The sequence below is a fragment of the Equus caballus genome, chromosome X (genome assembly GCF_041296265.1).
Source record: "Equus caballus isolate H_3958 breed thoroughbred chromosome X, TB-T2T, whole genome shotgun sequence".
Classification (NCBI taxonomy): Eukaryota; Metazoa; Chordata; class Mammalia; order Perissodactyla; family Equidae; genus Equus; species Equus caballus.
Window position 1 is genome coordinate 108,283,470 of NC_091715.1, and position 24,845 is coordinate 108,308,314.

Consider the following 24,845-nt stretch of genomic DNA (forward strand, 5'->3'; position numbering starts at 1 on the left):
CAAACTTTTTGTCTTATTTAATCATAGTTTTCTATTCTGCTTTGTTCACTTAATGATATCATAAGTTTTTCTCCATTTAGTTATAAACTCATTGTCCACATCATTTTTAAATTAAACTTTATATTTTGAAATAATTATATAATATATAATATTTCATATCATATTGCATCATATCATAATATAGATGCAGTTGTAAGAAAAATATGGAGAGATCCTGTATACTCTTTACCTAGTTTCCTCCAGGGGTAACCTCTTGCAAAACTGTAGTGCAATATCACAATCAGGGTATTGACATTGATACAGTCAAGATACAAAATAGTTCCATTAGCACGAGGGTCCTGTTGCCCTTTTATAGCCATACCCACTACCCTCCCACTTGTACCTTATCGCTGACCCATGGCTACTAATCTGTAATCCATGTTTATAAGTTTGTCATTTCAAGAATGTTATATAAATGGAATCATACAGCAATCACCTTTGGGGTTGGCGTTTTTTTTTTTTACCTTAGCATAACTCCTTGGAGATTTATCCAAGTTTTTACCTTGCACATCATTTTTCATGGGTACGTATTATTCCACTGTGTGGAAATACCATGTACAATGTGATGTTAAAAATCACTATTTTAGAAAGTAGACATCTCTTAAAATAACAACTCCACATTGCATTAGTATAGCTCATTACTGTTTTCAAAGTATATTGTCTTAAATGATCTCGTTGAATCCTTCCAATAATGCTGTGAGATAGGAAATACATTATCCACACTACCAATAAAGCAGTTGGGGCCAAGGGATATTAAATAACTTGGCTAAGATTACATAGTGGCAGGGTCTGGATTCCCATTCTTCCTTTTCCTGCTCATGCTCATAAATCAGGTTTGCTATGTGCCTAGGCATGGTGGGAAACACTTAACATGGATTATCTCATTGAATGCTTCCAACAAGCCTATGTGGGAGGTACAACTAGTATCCCCAGTTAGGTCAAGAAAACAGAGGTTCAGAAAGGTTAAGTGACTTAAGTGGCCTGTAAGTGGTACAGGGGGGATTTGATCCACTATCTCTCTGACTCCAGAGCCAGTGCTCCTAATCACTACCTTATGTTGCTTAAGTGAATATTTTCTGCTATCCTATTATTATTTAAGGGGTTAAAACCATGAAAGCATCCCATTTAAAATCCCATAAATCTGAGTGTAGACAGATGGTCACTATTGTGGTCTTTAAGCCACTGTGTTCTGTGGGTTCATTGACTAGCACTGTATACTCATCTCCTGTTTTTTCTAATAGCCCTTTGCTGTGCCAGCAACACATGAGTTTGTTTGCTTCCCAGCTAAGCAGAGGCTGGCATGTGCTTCGTGGAGGCATGCCCAGTCACTGCAGGAAAGGGGTATGGTGTGCCCGCTAGGCTGCATGTCTCATGCTGGGCAAGGGCTGGCAATTCTCTTTGTGATGGGGAAGGGGCAGGGTTCTCCACAGGGTTCCCTTGGTGCACTTGACAAGAGGGTTTGCCGGTCTTCTGGCTGGGTCCCAGTGTGCTTCATTTATATGCCCCTCAGTTGACATGGGCCTTGCTAATACTGCTCTAGAAATGCTGCCTCAGTGGAATGCATGCATCTGTACCGTGGGTCTAAGATTGAAAGGGGTTTCTACATGGCCCACCACCACAGTGACCTTGGGCATGGTACTCTTTTGATCTTTAACATCTCCAACTCTTGGAACTGCAGCCTGGCAGCCTTTGGCTTCTGAAGGCCTCTTATCCTGTTCTTGGCTCCTCATCTCTGTGGATGCTCATATAGTGGCACCAGAATTACTTGTTGTGTTGTGTCTGTTCATACTGTGCTGTTCTGTGTCTCTTTGAATCTGAGCCATTTTCTTTTTACTCATTTGGCTGTTTTGAGTGGTTCTTTCCTGAAGAGCTATCTACCAGTACCTTCAGTGTCCAAGGCACAGAATTCTTTCTCTCACTCAGGTTAGGGTAAAACCAATATATCCTTAGGGACCATCCTGTGCTTATTATCCTACTACTAACTTTGAAAAAAACTACCTGTCTCAATTACCTTTAGGGAGCATACCCAGTTCCGTAATATGAACCAACCTGCCTCACAGGTTCCTAATAAATAAGGTGCCCTTTGAAAATCTAAGGGAGAGTAAAGAGGGCCATTTTGCAATGTAGCCAGGTACTCCCCAGTTGCCCCCACGTCTCGCTGGTGGCTTCTTTTTTTCTTTCTCCTTGCTCTTTTCCTGAGTTTTTTTTTCCCTTCAAATTTCATTGTAGAAAATTCTAAATATGTATGTATTATGCTTATTACTCATTATATATTTTAATTTGTGAATTGTCACTTCATGTTCTCTTCCCAGTTTTTATACAGGTTTTTTTTTCTTCTTGTTGATCTGTATGACGTGTCCATATATAAAGAGTATTAATTCTTGATCACCTTTGCAGTAAATATTTTCCCTAGATTGCCTTTTAACTCGTTGATGATGCTTTTGATGTATATTTTAAGTTTTTATTGGTCAAATTGATTGGTTTTAGACCAATTTGGTTTAGATTGCCTTTAGACCATGGTAATTTCTTCCAGTGCTTTTATGCTTGCTACTGTCAAGAAGGGGAAAAATTCTTCCCCTGCCTTCCCTCCTTGGTTCTTTTGGCTGGTGGAATAATTAAAATGGCATAAGACGGAGTCACAGAAGAAAATCAAATTTAATTATGTACACATGGGAAATCCACATTAATATAAGAGATTTCAAAAACAGTCAGGCAAAATGAGGTATATATATGTTATTCTAGACTAAGGAGAAGGGGCTGAGTGTCTGAGATTTCAAAGGGAAGAATGAATTCACAAGAATGAGATATCTGGTGAACAAATGTTTGCCATGCCTTGCAGAGACAATGGGACATGGAGAGGACTTTGATCAAACAGGTCTTGCTGGGTTCCTCCCTATCTACCACATCTAGTTCATGCTCTACCATAGTTATCTATGGTGATAGCTCCTTCCTTGAACAGGTCATCTATCTAAATTCTTGTAGGCAATTATGGGAGAAGGTCAAAGTTTCTCCCTGAGTCTTTTGTTTCTTAAAAATAATCAGCCTAGGATACCAATACCGATCAAGCCAAGGAGACACATTTTGGGGTGGCAAATATCGCTGTGCTATGAAGAATTTTCCCATTCTAAGATCAGATAAAAAAATCTAGTTTTTCAATCATTTTTTAAATATTTAGCTGTCAGTTCATCTAGAATTCATTTTGTGAATGGTATGAGGTAAGGTTAGAACTTATATTTTCCCCCAAATTGTGGTTTATTTGAGCACCCTTTGTTGAATATCTATTTCCCTATGATTATTGTTGTTATATTTTTATCATACATAAATTCTTATGTATGGTAGGGTTTATTTTGGGGGCTTGTTGTACTATTCCATTGATGTCTCTGTTGAGTTCTCCACCAGTTTTGTACTCTTCTATTAGCAACAGCCAACAGGTCAGATTTCTCTTTGCTATTCTCCCCAGCCTCTTAATTTACCCATACCTTTTTCTTAGCTAGTCTGAACCATTTCTTTCCTTCTGAATGAACTTAGAATGTTTTTGTCATATTTCCCCTCAAATCCTACTAGTTTTGATTGGAATTACTTTAAACCTAAAATTTCATTAATGTCATTACAATATTGAGTCTCCCCATCCAGGAAAAGACATGGTAAATTTCTTAATTTATTCAAGTTTTCTTTTATGTTCTTTAGGGGTGTGTGTGTGTGTGTGTGTGTGTGTGTGTGTGTGTGTATCCCACATATTTCTCACTAAAGTCATTCCTGGACAGTTTGTCATTTATGATATCATTTTATTACATTTTCAAACTGGTTATTATTTGTACATTGGAAAGATTTGATTTCATATGTTTACTTTATATTTGGCCACCGTGCTTAACTCTTCTAATAGTTTTCACTTGCTTCCCTTGGATTATTTTGGAAATTAATGGTGTAAACTCCCATATGATAACTTTATCTTATTTTAAAGAGCAAAACTTTTTTCCCCTGCTTTGAGCCTGATTGTATTGGCTAGAACTTCCAGGACAATGTTAAATAATAGTGGTACCAGCAGGAATTCTTGCTTTGGTGCTGATTTTAGTGGAAATATTTCTAGTGTTTCACTATTAACTCTGATGTTGGTTGTTGGTTTCGATTAGATGTCCTTTATAATGATAAGGAATTATTCTTAAATTAGTAAGTCTTTTTTTAAAAATCAGGAACAGTTATTGAATTTAGCTGATGCTTTTTGAGAATCGGTTGAGAAGTTCATTCGGGTTTTCTCCTTTGACCTCCCCATTTAGTATGTTATATTAGTAGTGTTCCTCCTAACCACCTTTGTTGGATTTCTGAAGTCAGCTTTCCTTTTCCTCTGCGTGCTTGCAAGAGATTCAGATTTGGCTTCTGTACTGTGAATTTGATCAATTTTGCTCTTGCCATCTCCAATGTGGAATTTAATTCTGCTGCTACAATATGAATTTCTGTGTAATTCTTACTTGCTTTGCTGAGCTCTCTTTTCACGCCACTGTTGTCTTTCCTTCTCAATATGTTTCGTTTTGATGGCTTTCCATACCTGTTTCATAGAGTCCATATTTTCTCACATTCTGTTGAGGATGCAGTTTTGTAAAATATTTCTTCGGGTTCAGACACCAAATTCAGACTTTTGTGCTTCTTCCAAGTCTTCAGAATGATATGCATTTCCCTTCTGCTGCCAGAAGTTTTCATATTAACCATACTGGTTTTGGGGTATAATTTTACATATTCAAAGGAGGATTTATTTATGATTTGTCAAACAACCGCATATGTAGATTGCCTTTGACTATTCTCATGTTCTCTTTGGTATTGGTTAGAACCCCTTCTCAGCTCCACTCTTGGCGGTCAGATTGACGCACATAGCTTCTAGCCCATTTCCCAGTGTCTAGCAGCTTCATCTAGTGGGTTCTGCTGGACCCATGTGGAATTGCTTACCCCTACTACTAGGTTCTCTGATACTCTGAACAAATAAAGTATGTGAAAAACTACAACCTCCCACATGCATTGCTACCTGAGTTTTGCTTGTGAAGATTTGCACTCCTAGGGCACAGTGTGCCAGCACCAATGTCATCAATGCTGCCTTTTTGATTTTTTGAGAGTAGGAGTCTCCAAATGGATGTAGATCAGATTTGGGAGTTGTTGATTTCCTTTGCAAGCAGTCGCCCTGTAGTAGAGGCATGGTTGTCCAGTTTGCTGGTTACTAGATGAACTGTCGATTTCTAAGCCATGAGGCTGATAATGGCAGAAGGACTTGGTGTCTCCTTACCTTGTTTCAGGTTTCTGGGGGCTGCCGCATGAATTGGCCACAGATTGTTTTTTCTCATTTCAACATTAGCCTTATTGTTAATAGAGTTTTCTCCCAGATTCTGGTAATAGGATGACCATCAGTCTAAGTTTTCAGTGATTTGGGGAGTTTTATCTTTTTCTGTACCTCTGCAGGTATTTTAGTGGAAAGCTGGGAGATGTTGTGTGAGTGGCTGTTAGCCAAGTGCTATTTTAAACTAGAAATCTAGTGTGTCTTTTGGTTTAGAGCAGAGGTCAGCAATCTTTTTCTGTAAAGGGCCAAACAGTAAATATTTTGGATGTTGTAGGCCATATGATCTCTGTTTTAACTACATAACTATTGTTGTAGCGTGAATGCAGCCTAGATAATATGTAAACGAATGAGTTTGGCTATGTTTAATAAAACTTTATTTACAAAAGCAGAAGGACCTGATGAAAAAGTTCTAGAGCTGAATGATGGTGATGGTTGTACAACAATGTGCATGTACTTAATGCCGCTGATACTTAAAAATGGTTAAGATGGTAAATTTTTATGTTATATATATTTTACCAAGTCAAAAAAAACCACCCCAAATATAACAGGAGGACTATATTTTGCTGACCCTGAGTTTAGAACAATTAAACCTAGCCCTGAAAGAAAGATGAGGGAAGGGGAGAGAAGGGAGGGAAGGAGGAGGACATTACACGTGTACAACAGGATAGTGACCTTGTTACTAACTTTGAAGGCAGTGGGATAGATTTCTCCAGTACTTAAAAGGAATACCTTAGTAGGGGCGAGGTTCTGGAAAGCTGCAGTTTGTCCTGGTGACATCATTGTGGTCTTTAGGGATAGAGATATACAGAGTTCATAGCCACACTTTTTGGCATAAGGATCAGAGCAGGGATTTTCTATTTCTCCTGAGGCTTGGGAAACATCTGCAGCTGTCAGAAGTGTTCATATCAGATGCAACTTAAAAGGCAGTCAGTCCTTTCTTCTTGGTCACTGGTGATGCTTCCTGTAGATGATCTGGTCTCTTCCCACGTCTAGAAAATCCCAGCTTTTTAGTTATTAACCATAACAGACTCACTATACAAAAGAGCAGCCACTAGTGTGTCAGCTGTTTCTGTACCTCCTTGCCAAGATTCTTATGCCATCAGGACTCACTTGTCAGCTGGAGACCTGAGCCCTTTGCTTCTGGAAATAATGCTGCTCTCAGGACCCCAAGCCACATTTCTCTCAGTAGTATGGAGAGGATACTCCTACTTACCAGCTCCAGCCTTGGCAGCCCTCAGCTTGACCAAGACCTAGAAAGAGCTTGAAGTCTGACCATAGCCTCCCATCTGCTCAGGGGAGCAGGTGTCTGGTGTGTTTACTGCTGTTCGTGGAGCAGAGGTACTATGTCAGGGTCCATCTATATTATCCCCCCCATTGAAAGCCGAAGCTGGAGCAAAGCTAAGCTCTCTTTATCACAGCTGATAGGTAGGGCTGGGGCTGAAGATGCCACCATTCATGTGAACTGCAGGCCTGTGTCTGGGGGCAGCCTTGGGCAGCCCGGGGTGGTTCGAAATTTCCTGTTTCTGTTGGGTCTGCTAGCTAGGCTGAAGGAGGGAGGGTGTCCTCACCATGTTGTGGCAAGCATGGCCTCCTCCTTCCCAGCCCCCCTGGATCCCACAGAGGGTTCTGAGTGCAATCAACATCCTAGTTTTCAGTTTGCTCTTTGGCATCCTGGATGCTCTTTGTAGAAGAGGGTAAAATTCTTGGTTTCACAAGGAACTGGGAGCCTCTTAGAGAAGCCGGTCTTTTGGGACTCTCCTCTCTCTGAACTGGGGTATTTTGAAGGAATAAATGAAGGAAAAGGGAATGGCTGTTAAGATTTCCCTGGCTTTGAGTTGTGATCAGACAGTTTGGCTGCCTGTGAACACCCACTGCTTAACGTGCCTGGTTATCCAAGTGTGTGCTACAAGGGCGGGGGACTCGTGGAGTGAGTCACTAAGCATTGCAGTTTATATGGCAGAGCACTGTTCCCCCACCCCACCCTCGTAAGAAAAGTGCATAGCAGAGAGCTGGCGCACATCCTCTGCCTCAGGAAGTGTACAGTACACCACCCCCCATGCTGAAACCCTTAAATCTGCTCATTTTCATGTTACACATGGAGAGGAGTGGATCTCTGATGTAAGTGGGATTATTTGGTCATGAGTATCTGCTGACTCAGTCTGGAGAGGCTTTTGAAGGAGATGAGATGAAATTTCATCTGTGCTGCAGAGAGCAGGGGGTGCATTGCTGGATGGAGAGAGGACTGTAGGCCACGTGTGAACCAAGGTAGGCGAGAGAAGCATGGGGGTGGGTGAGGGGAATTAGGACAGCCTGACATATGATATTGGCATTGCAAGATTGATGCCCCATTGGCCTTTGGGCCACATGATATTATGAGAGTTCTGTAGCCCTGTGACCCTCTCTTTTTCTAGTTCCCATTTATTGTACTCTCAAATTTTTAAACAACAGGACTTTTCCCAGGGAGACGTGTATCTCTAGGACTGTCCTGAGTTCACAAGATGGGCTCAGGTTGAACCTGTTGTGTTGTAATGTGTCGGAATGGTTTTACCATCTCAGCACCCCCTTCTCAGTGCTCAACTGATCAGCTGCTCTGGAACCCAAAAATGAGCAGCCTTTTGGCACCTTCACCTTGGATGTACCTGCTTTTTGGCTTAGGTTTGGACTCATTACTGAAAAAGGCGATTGGGGGACTGACTCTGAACTGAGCAGCTTTATTAAGACAGTTCTTGGCAAGGGAGAGAAAGCCCTACACGTGAATGCTGCAGATTTAAAAGGGAAAGAGACTAGGAAACTAGAAGATTCATAATGAGTAAGCAGCAATTCAGGGAGACCCACTCCCTTTGTTATGCGGAATGCTGGTCTGGTGTCTGCTTTCCTAGAGCCATCTAACTGGCAGGTTGCTGGCTTTCACATACTTCCTTAATGCCTAGAAGAGGGAAGGAGCCTTCAGGCTGTTCACAGGACTCCTCCCCTTCCACACACAATAGAAGCGCCTTCCTCCCCACGTGTACATATTCAATTTTGTTCTCTCCTGGGAGCTTTGGCTTCTACAGTCTTGGTCCACATATTCTGATTCAGTGTTTTCATTTCCCCAAATCCTCTCCTGGAAGTCTCTCTGAAGGTTTCTAGAGGAGAGACTGCTGTTATTTTTTTTTCTTCTCTCAGGCTGCTCTGCTTTAAACTCTTGTTTGGATGCATGTCATGTCTGGGTAAAAGAAATGCTGGAGATTCAGATAACTTTTCCCATCTAGGGAAGCATGGAAAGCAGTACTCAGCAGAGAAATGGGGACTGACCATTTTGGGCCTCTTTTTTACTTTCTCAGCCCACCCAGTCATTACGGGAAGCCAAGTGAGGAATCTACTATGTTGTATGTTGGGCAAAAGCAATTCCAGAAAATAAATAAATAAAAAGCAGTGTAGCATAATAAATAAGGTTTGGGCAAGATATATACAGTGGGTAATGAAGAAGTAGAAATGTTTCATTCTCATTATAAAAGTAATCCATGGTCACTGTAAGGAAAACATCAAACATTACAGAAAGCAATAAAGAAGAAAATAAGAATAACTGATAATTCCTCTGTTAATATGATAGTATACAGTCACGTGTTTCTTAACGGTGGGCATGCGTTCTGAGAAATACCCTGTTAGGTCATTTTGTCGTTGTGTGAACATCAGAGTGTACTTACACAAACCTAGATGATACAGCCTACCATGCACCTAGGCTAAATGGTACTAATCTTAGGAGACTGTCATTGTATATGCGGTCTTTCGTTGACAGAAACATCATTATGTGGTGCATCACTGAAATTTCCTCCCAGTATTCTGTGAGTAAATACCCATTTTTAAAAGTAAAATTGGGATTATTCTATGTATGCTACTTTATAATATATTAAAAATTAATATACCCTGGTCATTTCCCCATGTCATTAAGTATTCTTCTAAGCATGATTTCTAATGACTGCATAGTATTTCATTATTTGGATGAACATAATATGATGTATTTAAACAGTGCCCTCTTATTTGACCATCTCATCTTATCACTTTACTATCCATGCATTTACGTCACTGTTAGAATTAGGGTCCCAGGGAATGAAAATTGCTTTCATTCAGATAAGTAGAATTTCAGGATGAAAACTGCTTTCAGATAAGTAGCTCCTGTTATTAGTTGAGCACCTTCCAGATGAGGGCTTTGGCCAACTTCCTGAAAATCTAAGGAAAAAAAGTTCTGGTGCCTCTGCAGTTGTGTGGCCCCATTTGGTCCAGAACAAGGAAGTGGGAAACCACCAGTTGCAACCAGGGAATTATCTTTGTGCCTATACACAAAGCCAGCCAAGCTTTCCTGTTATACTTATTTGTTTTTCTTTGTTTTTTATTTTCCAACTTTTATTCTGAGAATTTTCAAACAGATGTAAATGTGAATAGGGCGGTAGACTGAACGCTTGTATTACCTCCACTTAGATTCAGCAGTTTTTGTCATGCTTTCTTAAAAGTGGGTTAAAAAAATGTAAGATCCTGACTGCATTCCCTGCTCTGTGACAGGCTTGTGCTCCAGGGCCTCACACAGTGGGCAAAAAAAGTACACTTTTAGTGCCAGCCCCAGTGGCCCAGTAGTTAAGTTTGGCACCCTCTGCTTTGGCGACCCAGGTTTCGTTCCCAAGTGGTGACCTACACCACTTGTCAGAGGACATGCTGTGGTGGCAGCTCACATACAAAAAGAAGATTGGCAATAGATGTTAGCTCAGGGTGAATCTTCCTCACCAAAAAAGGGGAAGATTGGCACAGATGTTAGCTTAGAGCAAATCTTCCTCAAAAAAAAAAATTGTACACTTTCAACCAAGGGCTATGGAAACAGAAGATGTATCAGAGGGGAAGGGCCCTGGGCTCTGGGATGGTGGAAATAGATCAATTGTTTTCATAATACAAATCATAGACAGTAAATCTCCATGTAGTTGCTGGCTGAAGTGGAAAGACTAGATCCAGATGTCCATTGACGTAACAGTGTATAAATAACTTTTTCTTTTCAAAGATTGGCACCTGAGCTAACATCTATTGCCAATCATTTTCTTTTTCTTTTTCTTCTTCTTCTCCCCAAGGCCCCGCTCCCAGTACATAGTTGTATATTCTAGTTGTAGGTCCTTCTGGCTGTGCTGTGTGGGATGCCGCCTCAGATGGCTTGATGAGTGGTGCTAGGTCCATGCCCAGGATCCGAACTGGCAAAACCCTGGGCCGCTGAAGCAGAGTGTTTGAACTTAACCACTTGGCCACAGGGCCAGCCCCAAATAACTTCTGATATATTTATACAATTGAATAATATACAACAGTGAAAAACAGATGAAATAGAGTTATAGTTATCAACATTGATAATTAGAAGAAGCCATGTTGAGTGAAAAATGTAATTTGCAGAAGGGTATATATATGTATATATATAGTATATCGTTTAATGGGATAAACATGAAACAACAATGTGTAAGGTTTGTGGATACATACAAATGTAATAAATGTATAAAAACATTAACAGGAAGGACTCCCACTACTTCAGAAGAAAGGTTCCCTCTGGTTAGGGAGTGGAGGAGCTGAATGGTATTCAGGAAGGGTATGCAGGGCTTCAACTGAATCAGTAATGTTCACAGTTGTTAAACCAGGATGGTGGGCACAGAGGTTCTCATATTATTTTTGTACTTTTATATATATTTGAAAACTTTAATGTACAAAAATGTGAAAAAGCATTGTTTAAAAGGTTTAGACTCTTGGATCCCTTGTTTGCTAGGCGTAAAAGCTGAGGCTGGGGGAATTCAGTGTTTTGCTTCTCATATATTTTTGAATTTTATTCAATTACCATACGGTAAAATTAACTTTTTTTGGTGTACAGTTCTAAGCGATTTTTTCCATTTTTTTATTATGGTAAAATACACATAACTTGAAATGTAACGTCTTAACCATTTTTAAGTATACAGTTCAGCGGTATTAAGTACATTCACATTGTTGTGCAGCCATCGCCACTATCTCTCTCCAGAATTCTTTTCATCTTGTAAAAACTGAAACTCAGTACCCAGTAAACAATAACTCCCATTCACTCCTCCTCCCAGCGCCTGGCAACCATCATTCTACTTTCTGTCCCTATGATTTTGGCTACTTTAGGTAGGTTCCTCATATAAATGGAATCATATAGTATTTGTCTTTTTGTGACTGACTTATTTCACTTAGCATAATGTCCTCAAGGTTCATCAGTTGTTGTACCAGGTGTCAGAATTTCTTTTTTAAGGAAGAATAATATTCCATTGTATGTATATAACACATTGTTTATCCATTCATCTGTTGATGGACACTTGGGTTGCATCCACATTTTAGCTATTGGGAATAAGGCTTCTATGAACATGGGTGTACAAACATCCCTTAGAGACCCTACTTTCAGTTTTTGGGGGCATATACCCAGAAGTGGAATTCCTGGATCATATGGTAATTCTGTTTTTAATTTTTTGAAGACCTGCTGTAATGTTTTCCACAGCAACTGTATCATTTTACATTCCCAGCAACAGTGTGCAAGAGTTCTAATTTCTCCATATCTTTGCCAACATTTGTTATTTTGTTTTTTTCTTGATAGTAGTCATTCTAATGATGTGAGATAGTATCTCATTGTGATTTTGATTTGCATTTCATTTTCTCATTTCCCTTGTGATTTCTTCTTTGATCCATTGGTTGTTTTAAGAGTGTCAATTAATTTTCACAACGTTGTGAATTTTCCCATTTTACTGCAGTTATTGATTTTCTAACTTTATCCTGTTGTCGCTAGATATTTTGTATGACATCTGTCTTGTTAAATCTATTCAGACTTAATTTGTCACCTAACATATGATCTATCCTGGAAAATGTCCCATGTACACTTGAGAAGAATGTGAATTCTCTCGTTGGATAGAGTGTTCTGTGTATGTCTGTTAGATCTAGACCTTCTTTGTCTCTAGTAAATTTTTTTTATTTATTGTTTATTTTGTCTGATATTAGTATAGCCTCCCCTGCGCACTTTTGATTATCATTTGCATGGAATGTCTTTTTCCATCCTTTTACTTTCAACCTTTTTTGTGTATTTGGATCTAATGTGAGTTTCTTGTAGACAACATATAATTGGATCACAGTTTTTTTTAATCCATTCTGCCAATCTCTGTCTTTCAATTGGAGAGTTTAATCCATTTACATTTAACGTATAATTACTGATAAGGAGGGCCTTCTGTCATTTTGCTACTTGTTTTCTATACACTTTATAAGTTTTTTCTCTAATTTCTTTCATTAGCTGTATTCTTTTGTGTTTAGTTGAGTTTTTGGTAGTGTTACAATATAATTTTCTTATCATTTCCTTTTGTGTATATTCTATAACTATTTTCTTTGTGCTTATCATGGGGATTACATTTAACATCCTAAAGTTATAATGTTTTACTTTGAATTTACATTAGCTTAATTTTAATAATATGCAAAATCTTTGTTCCTTTACAGTTTCATCCCCACCCCTTTCAGTTATTGATGTCACAAAATTATGTCTTTATACATGGTGTTCCCCACAACTTAAAGTAATCATTTTTAAATGCATTAGTCTCTTAAGTTATGTAGAAAGCAAAATGTGGAGTTACAAACCAGTTATAATAATACTAGCTTTTAGACTGATGTGTGTGTTTTTAAATGTGTTAATCTCTTAAATCATGTAGAAAGCAAAAAGTAGAGTTACAAACTGTTGTTATAATGATGCTAGCTCTTGTAATTGCCCACGTATTTACCTTTACTGGATGTTTATTTCTTCATACAGCTTCAAGTTACTGTCTAGTAGGTTTTCATTTTACCCTGCAGGACACACTTTAGCATTTTTTGCAGGGCAGGTCTAGTTGTAACAAACTCCCTCAGTTTTTGTTTTTCTGGAAATGTGTTAATTTCTCTTTCAATTTTGAAGGACAGTTTTGCTGGATATAGGCTTCTTGGTTGACAGGTTTTTTTTTTCTTTAAGCACTTTCAATGTATCAGCCCACTACCTTCTGGCTACAAATGTTTCTGATGAGAAATCTGCTGATAATCTTATTGAGCATCCTTTGTATGTGATGAGTCACTTCTCTCTTGCTGTTTTCAAGATTCTTTGTCTTTCAACAATTTGATTACAATGTGTTGCAGTGTGGATCTCTGAGTTCATCCTACTTGGAATTCGTTAAGTTTCTTGGATGGGTATAGTCATGTCTTTGATCAAATTTGGGAAGGTTTTTTTTTTTCGGATAATCTCTCTGCCCCTTTCCCTCTCTTTCCTCCTTTTGGGACTCCTATAATGCATATGTTGGTCCTCTTGATGGTGTTGCATAAGTCCCTTAGGCTCTGTTCACTTTTCTTCAATCTTTTTTTCTTTTTGTCCCTCTGACTTGATAATTTCAATTGTTTTATCTTCAAGTTCCCTGATTCTTTCTGCTGCCTGCTCATATCTGCCTTTCAGTTCCTCTAGTGAATTTTTCATTTGTGTTAATTTACTTTTCAGCTCTGGAGTTTCTTTTCCATTTTACTTTTTTTAGGTTTTCTGTCTTTTTATTGATAGTTCCATTTTGTTCATTTTCTTGACTTTCTCCATGTCTTCCTTTAGTTCTTTGAACATCTCTAAGTCTGTGTTTTAAAGTCTTTGTCTAGTAGATCTGCCATCTGGTCGTTCTTTGGGACATTTTCTTTTGGTTTATTTTTTTCCTTTTTAATAGCCATACTTTGCTAGTTCTTTGTATGCCTTGTGATTTTTTTGGTGAGAACTGAATCTTTGAATTTAATCATGTGATAACTCTGAAAGTCAGATTCTCCCCATTTCCCAGGATTTGCTGTTTTTTTGTTTTGTTTTGTTTTTGGTTATTATAGGCTGTCTCAAAGATGAGGATTAGCCTGAGGAGTAAATTTAAGGACTTCTTGGGTCTTTTCTCAGCCTATGCCTTTCCTTCGGCATGTGGAGTGATTTTCTCATTTCCCCTGTATATGTAGGTGCTTTTGAGTGTCCTAGTCTTTAACGTTTGGCTCCTCAAAGGGGAAAAAGGAAAATGAAGGGAGGCAAAAGTGCAGGTCCTTTAAATTCCTTAGAAGTCACATCAACTGGAGAGGGAGGGGCTTTTAACAATGGGGTGCGTGTGCGACAATGGCTGGTTGTCTCTGTCTGTACCTTCTGTTATCAGAAGCATCAATCAGAGCACAGATCCCCAATTTTTGGAGGACAGGATCTTACTGCCCACCCTGGCCTCCACAAGCTGTGTGTAAACTGCTCCAGGATCATGAGCACAGCTGCCTGCTACTTGACTGGGAGGTGAGAGATGGATAGCTGCTGCAGAGCTAAGAGCTGGAGTGGACTGAAATTAACCATGAGTTACTGTCTAAGCCTTCCCTTGGAAGTTGCAAGCTTCCAGTAGACTCCAGGGTTCCAAAAGTGTTACATCAGACAGATTTGCTCATGTAATTGTTGTCTTGGTGGGGAGACAGATTCCTGGTGCTTCTACTCTGACATCTCAGAATTCTCTCTTCCATGAGTTTTAACGCATGTATAGATTACTGTAACTATCACCAAAATCAGGGTATAGAGGAGTTCTGTCACTTCTAAAAATTACTTATGCTGTCACTTTAGAGTGATAGCCTCTCACATCCCTAAACCTTGGCAACTACTGATTAGTTCTCCTTCACTATAGTTTAGTTGTTTGGGAATGTCATATAAATAGAAACCTATAGTATATAACCTTTTGAGACTGGCTTTGTTTACTCAGCATAATGCCTTTGAGATTCATCCAAGTTTTTGCATGTATCAATCCTTCATTCCTTTTTATTGCTGAGTGGTTTTCCATGGTATGTATGAACCATAGTTTGTTTATCCATTCACCCACTGAGGGGCATCTGGGCTGATCCAGACTTTGGCTGCTATGAATAGAGTTGCTGTGAACATCTGTCTAAGGGTTTTTGTGTAAACCTAAGTTTTCATCTCAATAGGGTAAATTTCCAGGAGCAGAATTACTGGGCATACAATAAGAGTATTTTTAACTTCTAAAACTTTTCATAAACTTTAGAAGAAACCACCAAATTGTTTCCCAAATTGTTTTTACATTTCCACCAGTAGTGTATTATGAGAGTTCCAGTTTCTCCACAGTCTCTCCAACATTTGCTGTTCTTAGTATTTTTACTTTATCAATTCTAATAGGTGAAGAGTTATATCTTATTGTGATTTTAGATTGCATTTCCCTGATGGTGTGGATCATTTTTCCATATGCTTATTTGCCATCCATGTATCTTTTTTTGGTGAAGTGTTTGTTCAAGTTTTCTAACCTATTTTTTAATTGGGTTGGTTGTTTTCTTATTGTCAACTGTGAGTAGTCTTTGTATATTCTGGATAAAAACTCTTTGGTGGATATGTGATTTGAAAATATTTTATTTCATTCTGTAGCTTGTCTTTTTATTTTCTTCAAAGTGTCTTTCACAGAGTGAAATTTTAAAATTTTAAGTTCAGTTTATCATATTTTTTTGTTTAATATATTGAGTTTTTGTTGTCATGTTTAAGCAGTATTTACCTAAATAAAGGTCAAATTTTCTCCTATGTTTCCTTCTAAAAGATTTATAATTTTACATTTTTTATTTAGATTTATGACTTAGCTTTTATGTAAGTTGTGAGATTTAGGTTAAGTACATTATTTCATATATGATGTCCAGTTACTCTAACACTATTTGTTGAAAGGGCTGTGGTTTCTCCACTGACTTGCTTTTGCATTACTGTGAAAAATTAAACGACTATACCAATGTGAGTGTATTTCTGCACTATTCTGTTTCATTAATTGATGTGTCTTTTTTTGGCCAGTATTGCATTGTTTTCATTACTATAACTTTATAGTAAGCCCTAAAATCTGGTAATGTGATTCCTTCATCTTTCTTCTTCTTTTTCCACATAATTTTAGCTCCTACTTTCTTTTCCCTTCCATGTACATTTTAATAAATTTTTTTTTTTGAGGAAGATTAGCCCTGAGCTAACTACTGCCAGTCTTCCTCTTTTTCCTGAAGAAGCCTGGCCCTGAGCTAACATCCGTGCCCATCTTCCTCTACTTTATATGTGGGATGCCTACCACAGCATGGTGTGCCAAGTGGTGCCATGTCCAAACCCAGGATCTGAACCAGCAAACCCTGGGCCACCGAGAAGCGGAATGTGCTAACTTAACTGCTACGCCACTGGGCCAGCCCCCCAGATACATTTTAGAGTCGGTTTACCTGTCTCTACAAAATATCCTGCTAGGATCTGATCAGAATTACATTGACTCTATAGATTGTTTTGGTGAGAATTGACATCTTTCTTATGTTGAGGCTTTCAATCTTTGAATGTCATTTATCTGTCTATTTATTTAGATTTTCTCTGATTTCTTTTATCAACATTTTGCAGTTTGCAGTATACAGAGTCTGTAAATATTTTGTTAGATTTATACCTAAGTATTTGAGTTTTAGAGGGAGATATTATAAGTAGTATTTTTTAAAAATTTGTTTTCTGGGCTGACCCCATGGCTGAGTGGTTAAGTTTGCATGCTCCACTTTGGCAGCCCAGGGTTTCGCTGGTTCGGATCCTGGGTGCAGACATGGCACAGCTTATCAAGCTGTGCTGAGGCAGCTTCCCACATAGCACAAGAAGGACCTTACAACTAGAATATACAGCTATGTACTGAGGGAACTTTGGGGAGAAGAAGATTGACAACAGATGGTAGCTCAGGTGCCAATCTAAAAAAAATTGTTTTCCAATTTTATGCTGCTATTATGTAGAAATGTTATTGATGTCTGCATGTTGATCTTGCAATCCTGCAACCTTGCTAAAATCACGTATTAGTTCTAGGAGCTTTTTTGTAGATTCCTTGGGATGTTCTACACATATAATCATCTTCTTTGCAAATAGCAGTTTTATTACTTTCTTTTCAATATCTATTATTTTTGTTGCCTTACTACACTGGCTAAGACTGCCAGTATGATGTTGAATTGGAGTGCTGAGAGTGGGCACCCTTTTCTTGTTCCTGATGTTAGTGCAAGGAGCATTCAGTCTTTCACCATTAAGTACAATGTTGGGCATAATATTTTTTAGATGTCCTTTATCAGATTGAGGAATTTCCCTACTAGTTCTAGTTTGTTGATATTTTTTTTATCATGAATAGATGTTGAATTTTGATAAATGCCTTTTCTGTACCAGTTAATATGATCATGCACTTTTTATTCTTTACACTGTTAGTTTGGTGGAATTCATTAATTGAATTTCAGATATTGAATCAACCTTTTATTACCACGACAAACTCCACTTGGTCATAGATTATTATTATTTTTATACTCCTGAATTTGATTTGATAACGTTTTATTGAAGATTTTTGTGTCTGTGTTTGTGAGGGATATAGTTTTAGTTTTGGTTTTCTTTCTTCTTTTTTTTTTTCTTTATTTGTCTAGTTTTGCAATCTGGGTAGTAATAGCCTCATAAAATGAGTTGAGAAATGTTTCCTTCTGTTCTATTTTCTGGACAAGATTATATAAATATTTGGTAGAATTGGTCACTGAAACCATCTGAGTCTGGAGATTTCTTAGAAGATTTTTAACTACAAATTCAAATTCTTTTAATAATTTATTTATTTATTTATTTACTTATTTTGAGGAAGATTAGCCCTGAGTTAACATCCGCTGGGAATCCTCCTCTTTTTGCTGAGGAAGACTGGCCCTGAGCTAACATCTGTGCCCATCTTCCTCTACTTTATATGCAGGATGCTTACCGCAACATGGCTTGATAAGCGGTGCATAGGTCCACGCCTGAGATCTGAAACGGGAAACCCTCGGCCACCAAAGGGGAGTGTAGAAACTTAACTGCTATGCCACTGGGCCAGCCCCAATGTCTTTTTTATTGAGATATAATTGACATATAACAGTATATTAGCTTCAGGTGTACAATATGATGATTTGATCTTTGTATCTATTGCGAAATGATCACCACAATAAGTCTAGTTAACATCCACCATCACACATAGTTACAAATTTGTTTTCTTGTGATGAGAATTTTTATGATCTGCTCTCTTAGCAACTTTCAAATATACAATACAGTATAATTAAATATAGTCACAATGCTGTACAGTATATCCTCCTGACTTATTTATTTTATAACTGGAAGTCTGTACCTTTTAACCATGTTCACCCATTTTGCCCATCCCCTCTGTCTCTGGCAACCACCAATCTGTTCTCTGTATCTGTGAGTTCGGATTTTTTTGTTTGCTTGTCTTTGCTTTTTAGATTCCACGTATAAGTGAGATCATACAGTTCTTGCCTTTTTCTGACTGATTTCACTTGACATAATGCCCTCGAGGTCTAGCCGTGTTGTCACAAATGGCAAAATTTCCTTCTTTCTTATGGCTGCATAATATTCCATTGTGTATATATTCAAATTTTTTAATAGGACTGTTTAGTTTTTCTATTTCATCCTGTTTGAGTTTTGGTAATTTGTCATTTTAGAGTAAATTCTTCATTTTATCTAACTTGTTAAATTTATCTGCATAGAAATGTTTGTATCTCCTTATTTTATCCTTTTAATTCCTGGGGGTCTATAGTGATATCCCTTCCTTCCTTCCTGATTTTGGTAATTTTTGTCATCTCTCTTTCTATCCATGTCATTCTACCTAGAGCTTTATCAATTGCATTGATTTTTCTCAAAGACAGGCTTTTGTTTTCATTGATTTTTCTCTATTGTTTTTGTTTTTAATTTCATTGATTTCTTGTCTTTATTATTTCATTCCTTCTGCTTGCTTTGGGTTTATTTTGCTCCTTTTTGTCTATATTCTTAAGATGGAAGCTTAGCTTAATGATTGGAGCCCATTCTTTTTTTCTAATATAAGAATTTCATGTTTTAAGCATCTCTCACATTTCTTTTTAAAGATTTTATTTCTTTTTTCCTTTTTCTCCCCAAAGTCCCCTGGTACATAGTTGTGTATTTTTAGTTGTGGGTCCTTCTAGTTGTGGCATGTGAGATGCCACCTCAGTATGGCCTGATGAGCAGTGCAATGTCTGCGCCCAGGATCCGAACCTTTGGTATATTTATTTTTATTTTTGTCCAGTTCAAAATATTTTATAATTTCCTTTGAGAATTCTTCTTTTGTGATTTTTTCTTTCCAGCCACTCATAGAACTTGTCATTTGTTCCATATCTTTTGGTTCTTGGTTGTTATCAAGTACTAAATTGAAATATAAGCCATCTTGTGAAGGTTTTTAATACCTTCATTTGTTGTTATGAATAATAATGTGATATTCATTTACATTACTTTGTTAAGGATAATAATAGTTACTATGTATTGTCTTACTGTGTCCTAGGCACTATGTTGATCACTTTACATGGTCTTATCTCATTAGATTCTCTCAACAACACTTTCAGCTAGGTACTGTTATTAGCCCTGTTTTACAATTGAGGACACTGATGCGTATTTTAAGTGATTTTTCCAGAGTCACTCAGCCAGTAAGTGATATAAAGCTGGAATTTGAATGGAGGTTTGATTCCAAACCCCATCTTCTTAACCATTATACTGCATTTTCTTTAGTTATTTAATTTCTTGCCTTTCTAGTAACATTGTTAGCTTCTGGAAGGCAGATTCTATGTCTTATTTATACTGATCTCCTTTTCCCTATATCACCTGGAACAATGTTAGACACACAGTAAGGGATTGATTAGTTTGTGGAACCAAATTTAATGAATTAACTGAACAGGAAGAGAATCAAACCCATGACACTTGCCATGTTGCGCCAGGTTCTTACCAACTAAGATAACTTAACACAGTATCCTATAGAAAAACAACAAAGCTGACAAAAATGTTTGTGACAATGATAATGGCCAGGAGTTTGAGTCAGCAAGAAGGAGATTTGTAAGTATGACTAACTGGAGATGAATCCATCTCCAAGCTCTAGTTTTTGATTCTGGCCTTTAATCTGTCCTATTGCTTTCTATGGATCTCTTTCTCATACTTTGAATTTTTGAAACAGTTCAACTCTCTCACATGATTTCCCTTTTTTTTTCTTTTCCCCTTCCTCCTTTTTTAATCTTGAGGCTTTAGGTGAGCTCTTCACTATTTATTTAGGAAACATGTATATGAGTCTTACTATAAGGAAACATGTATATGAGTCTTACTATATACATGTACTTTTCTAAGCACTTTATAAATACTGACATTATAACAATCCTATGAGTTGGTACGATTATTGTTCCCATTGTACAGATGAGGGAACTCTCACAGGACTTTCTAATTGCCCATTACCCGTTTCCCATACCTAGCAGAAATCTGGGTGGCCCACTGGAGGTGGGCATAAAGTAGAAACAAAAGCCTCTGCCTCTGATGTTGTCAGTTGCTTACCTCTTCAGCTCTGCTCCGGGTTTGTAGAGGGCAGTGCAGCTGTGTGAGCAAGTCACTTAATCACTTAGTGCTTTGGTTTTCTCAGCTATGAAATTGAAGAAAATGATACTGAATTATAATAAAAACTGTGAGGATTAAATGAGATGCTGCTTTTGACTACTTCACCCAGTGATTGGCACATAGAAATGCTCAACATACGTTAGATTTTTTCGTAATTATTGATATACAAGATCTTTTTATATGTTAAGCATAATTCACCCTTTTGCGTATATATATCTTGTGCAACTGGATTTTGAGGACCCATAACAAGACTTGTCTTTGTCTAGGAATTTATGAGTAACAAGGCTTGTCTTTATCTAGGAATTTATTAGTAACAAGGCTTGTCTTTATCTAGGAATTTATTAGTCATTTGAATCTTGATGTTGGTTTTATCTTCTTTATTTTTGGCCTTCCATGGTCCCTTGGGATCAGTCCCATCATCCTCAAGACTTAACTTTTGGTGCCCAGATATCTAATTGGCCTTGTGTAAATGCCAACATTCTTCTAAGGCCAATGGCAAAGCATAGCACCAGGGTCCAGCTTTTCCTGGATTATCATGTGATTTTTCCTCTCCTAGAGTGAGTGTTTATGCTGTGACTGTCACATAGGAGGGTCCAGGGGCAGAGTTAGGCCAGACTCTATTTCACCCCAAGCCTGGAATGGCTGTTAATGACCCCTGCTCTAGGCGCTGAGGCTTGAGCCGGAGTTTTCAGCAGTCAGTTTCTCAGAAGACAGAGTTGTCCTCTTGAATGACTCTGTTATAAAAGCCAGCCCAAGGAGGATGGAGTGACATTGCATTGGTCTGCGTCCTCCCATTTATGGAATGAGCCAAGCCCTGTTAAACTGTAGGATTGCGATGGCCTGGCACAGTGGCCTAAGAGCATTCTCCCCTTTGTCATCCCCTGAAAGCATATTAAGCCTCTGGCAGGGGATAAAGGAGGCGGTAGAGAGACTCCTGAAACCAAAAGGAAGGAAAAAGAGCATCTGTGACTCTCCAGTTAAGGTCATATTTTTGAGGGAGGGACTCTCTGATAGAAAGCAGCGAGGGGGATAATAAGAGTTTGTGGTCCAGAGTCAGATAAACCTGGGTTTGAATCTTGGCTCTGTTCTCCTGTGTGTGGCGTTGACCAGGTCACTTTGCTTCTCTGACCTTGGTTTCCTCATTAACAAAATGGGAAAAATAATTGTACCTATCTCATAAGATGCTGTAAAAATGAAGCAGGAGAGTTTATGTAAAGCAGTTAATTAGATACTTGACTAGAATATATGAAGTGCACATCATTGCCATCATCATGGCATTGGTAACAAGGAGCAGCAGTAAGAAACAGATTGGGGAGAATGAAAAACAGCCTTGGGGCTTCTGTGCTGTTCCCTTGGGTCTTCTCGTAGTGTCGCTTAGTCTTAGGCACACATCTGTGAGCTCCAAGAGAAGAGCTAAAGGTCTAGGGGGTCTGTGAGGTATCGACTGCTTTCCTATTCAGAGCACAGGGGAAATTCTGGTTTCCCGGAGCTGCTGGGTGAGTGAGTGTGTAAGAGAGAGAGTAAGAGAGTTTATGAGTGAGCAAGCTAGTGTCTTGAGGTCTACGAGGCCCATTGACTCTACAGTGGTTTTTGACTCAGCAGAGGTCACACATGACCCATCAAATCAGCTTTTCTTCAAGAGGAACAGACTGTCATTCTTTGCTTCTCCCTTAGTAGTTAAGGACCACTTGCCTTGAGTGATGAAGGAAGCTGCTTAAGTCAGTCCCCAGGGCCCTCACAAGGAGAGTTTGTTCCTGACTTGGTGGTTCTTGACTCATCAAGGGTTTCTAGTATGTGTTTTAACAAGTTTGGTATTGGGAAACAGTGTCACCACCCCATGCTGCAGACCGGTGTTTTTCTTCTTCTTTTTTTTGGTTTTGCTTTTAAGTCACAGAGCCCAGTATATAAAATAGATCAAAGAAAGCCTGGAAGGCTGCCACTTCTGCCCTCCCCACCCCTGCAGCAGCGCCTGAAGACGTTTCTAAGAAAGTTGGCAAACAGTTTGCGAAATACTGCAGCTGGCTCACTGGTTGTACTGGCTGTTTTATGCTCAGGTCTCTCTGTGGGGAAAAGGATTGGACGTGGCTGTGTAAATAAGCAGCCGTGCTGTGAAAAGTAGGTCTTACTGTAATAACAGAGCACTTGGCCGTCCAGTTCCCTTTTTCTAATGCCACCTGAGCTGCAGCATTTGAAGCAGTTGATCGGGACTGACTGAAAGTTTAGGGAGCACAGAACTCATTGTGTAATCAAGTGTTGTAACCAAAGTGTGTTTGGGAAGCGTTCGGGGGTTCTGAGGCTGTGGTGGTGCTCTTCAGAACATTGCACTTGATGCAAAATATGCTGCTTTTAATTTATTACACGTGTGTGCCAACTCCCGCGCCATTTTACACAGAGAGCCACCTGTTTACATGCTTGCCCATATGGCATGGCATAACCTGACACATTTTTGTCTGCCTTTGCAGCAGAGGCTGTGTGTGACCTGGACTTTCTCTCTCTTCCTCTCCAGGCTACAGATGCACATGTTGAATGGAGCTCTTCTGGCCCTGCTGTTTCCTGTGGTAAATACCCGGCTGGTAAGTTCTCTCTTCTAGGAACGTACCAACAACATACAAAATTGCATTTGCTCACTCTTTCATTATCCAGTGCTTGTCCTCATCCTTAGCTCCTGTGCCCATGTGAGTTTTAAAATATCTTTATGTTTCACGTTGAGGTTTGATGCAGTCCTGTTTGGATACAGTGGAGCGTGATAGGGGTGGGAGTATTTTTTGAAACTCTGGGGCTGCGGTAAGAGTTTAGGCCAGAACCAGGACAGAACGAAAAAGCCATAGATGCTCTCGGAGAGGTTTCGTGGAGAGAACGGAGGCTGGGGGCCCCACCCATTAGACAGAGGCTTCCAGGTGTTCTCAGGGCCTCTAGTGTGGACTCAACCACATTGGCCCCAAATAATCTTCCCAAAGACTGTCTGCCTTGATAAGGGGCTCCTTGGACAAGAATCAGATTCCTCCCCATTCACCCAAACCCACAGAGTACTCTGGGCCACACACACACCCTGAGGCTAGCACTTAGAATCCCACTGTGGCAGGGGGCCGGGTGATAAACCAGCAGAGAGAGAAGCAGGAGCATTGGGGCTGGGGTGGCAGTCCCTGTCCTCAGACTCCCACATGTGTGACTGTGGAGGAATTAGCTGGCCACATTAGAAAGCTCGGGAAAGAAATCATCTGTAATATCCTTCTTATTGCTTTCTATTTTCACGACTTAACTTTGCTTCATGCATTAAGATCATAGTTTAAATATCAAAATGATAATCTTTATAGTTCACAAGGTTTTTTCACATAACAGTTGTGTGAGGTAGATAGGGCGAGTATTATGGCCTCTCCTTACAGAGGAAGAAACTGACGTTCAGGGAGTCACACAAATTCTAGGGCAGAGTTAGGAGCAGTGCCCAAGCCTCCAGACCCTACACCCACCGCTACACTTCACTGTCTCTGAGGATTCAGCCACTCCCTTGCCACAAATATTCATATATACCCTTATGATCATTATACTTTTCTAGGTGCATATTGTATACCGATGGAAATTAAAAGAGAAGCAATCATCTAAAGCAGTGATTTTGAACCCTCACTATGCTCCAGGCTCACTTAGGGATACTTAAAAAAAACTGATGAAAAACAAACAAACGAACACGGATGCCCTGGCCCCACCCTTGAAGCGTCTGAGTTATTGATCTGTGCTGCAGGCTGGGCATAGTGTTTTAAAAAGTCCCTTCTAACATGGAGCTGCAGTTGAGAACCACTGATTTTGTGCAGTGGTTCTGAAACAATGTCCATAGCAGTCACCTGAAGCAATGGCTAAAATATGAGGCTTGCCAGACCCCACCCCTGGAAGGTCTGATTGAGAGGGTCTGCAGTGATGCCAGGGAAGGAACATTCGTAACAAGCCCCCACGTGATGCCGATTGCAGGGGTCCTCAGACCACCCTTGGAGAATCAGTGTCTTAGGCGCTTATAATTCAAAGTTACTCCAAGCATGTAACTCAAGTGCGGTCCAAGGACCAGCATCA

At 39.1% G+C, this 24,845-nt stretch overlaps 1 protein-coding gene across 6 annotated transcripts in view; it reads left to right on the forward strand.

The window, feature by feature from the left end:
- TMEM164 (transmembrane protein 164) overlaps window positions 1-24,845 on the forward strand; it is a 257,355-nt gene that overhangs the window by 73,498 nt on the left and 159,012 nt on the right. For 5 of the 6 annotated variants that reach the window (XM_023633710.2, XM_023633711.2, XM_023633709.2 and 2 more), the window contains one exon: window positions 23,293-23,359. In XM_023633710.2, the coding sequence (XP_023489478.1) occupies window positions 23,293-23,359 (67 nt within the window). Of the gene's footprint in view, window positions 1-7,390; window positions 7,625-23,292; window positions 23,360-24,845 lie in introns of those variants that run through there. The other variant, XM_070256896.1, reaches the window with a different exon arrangement.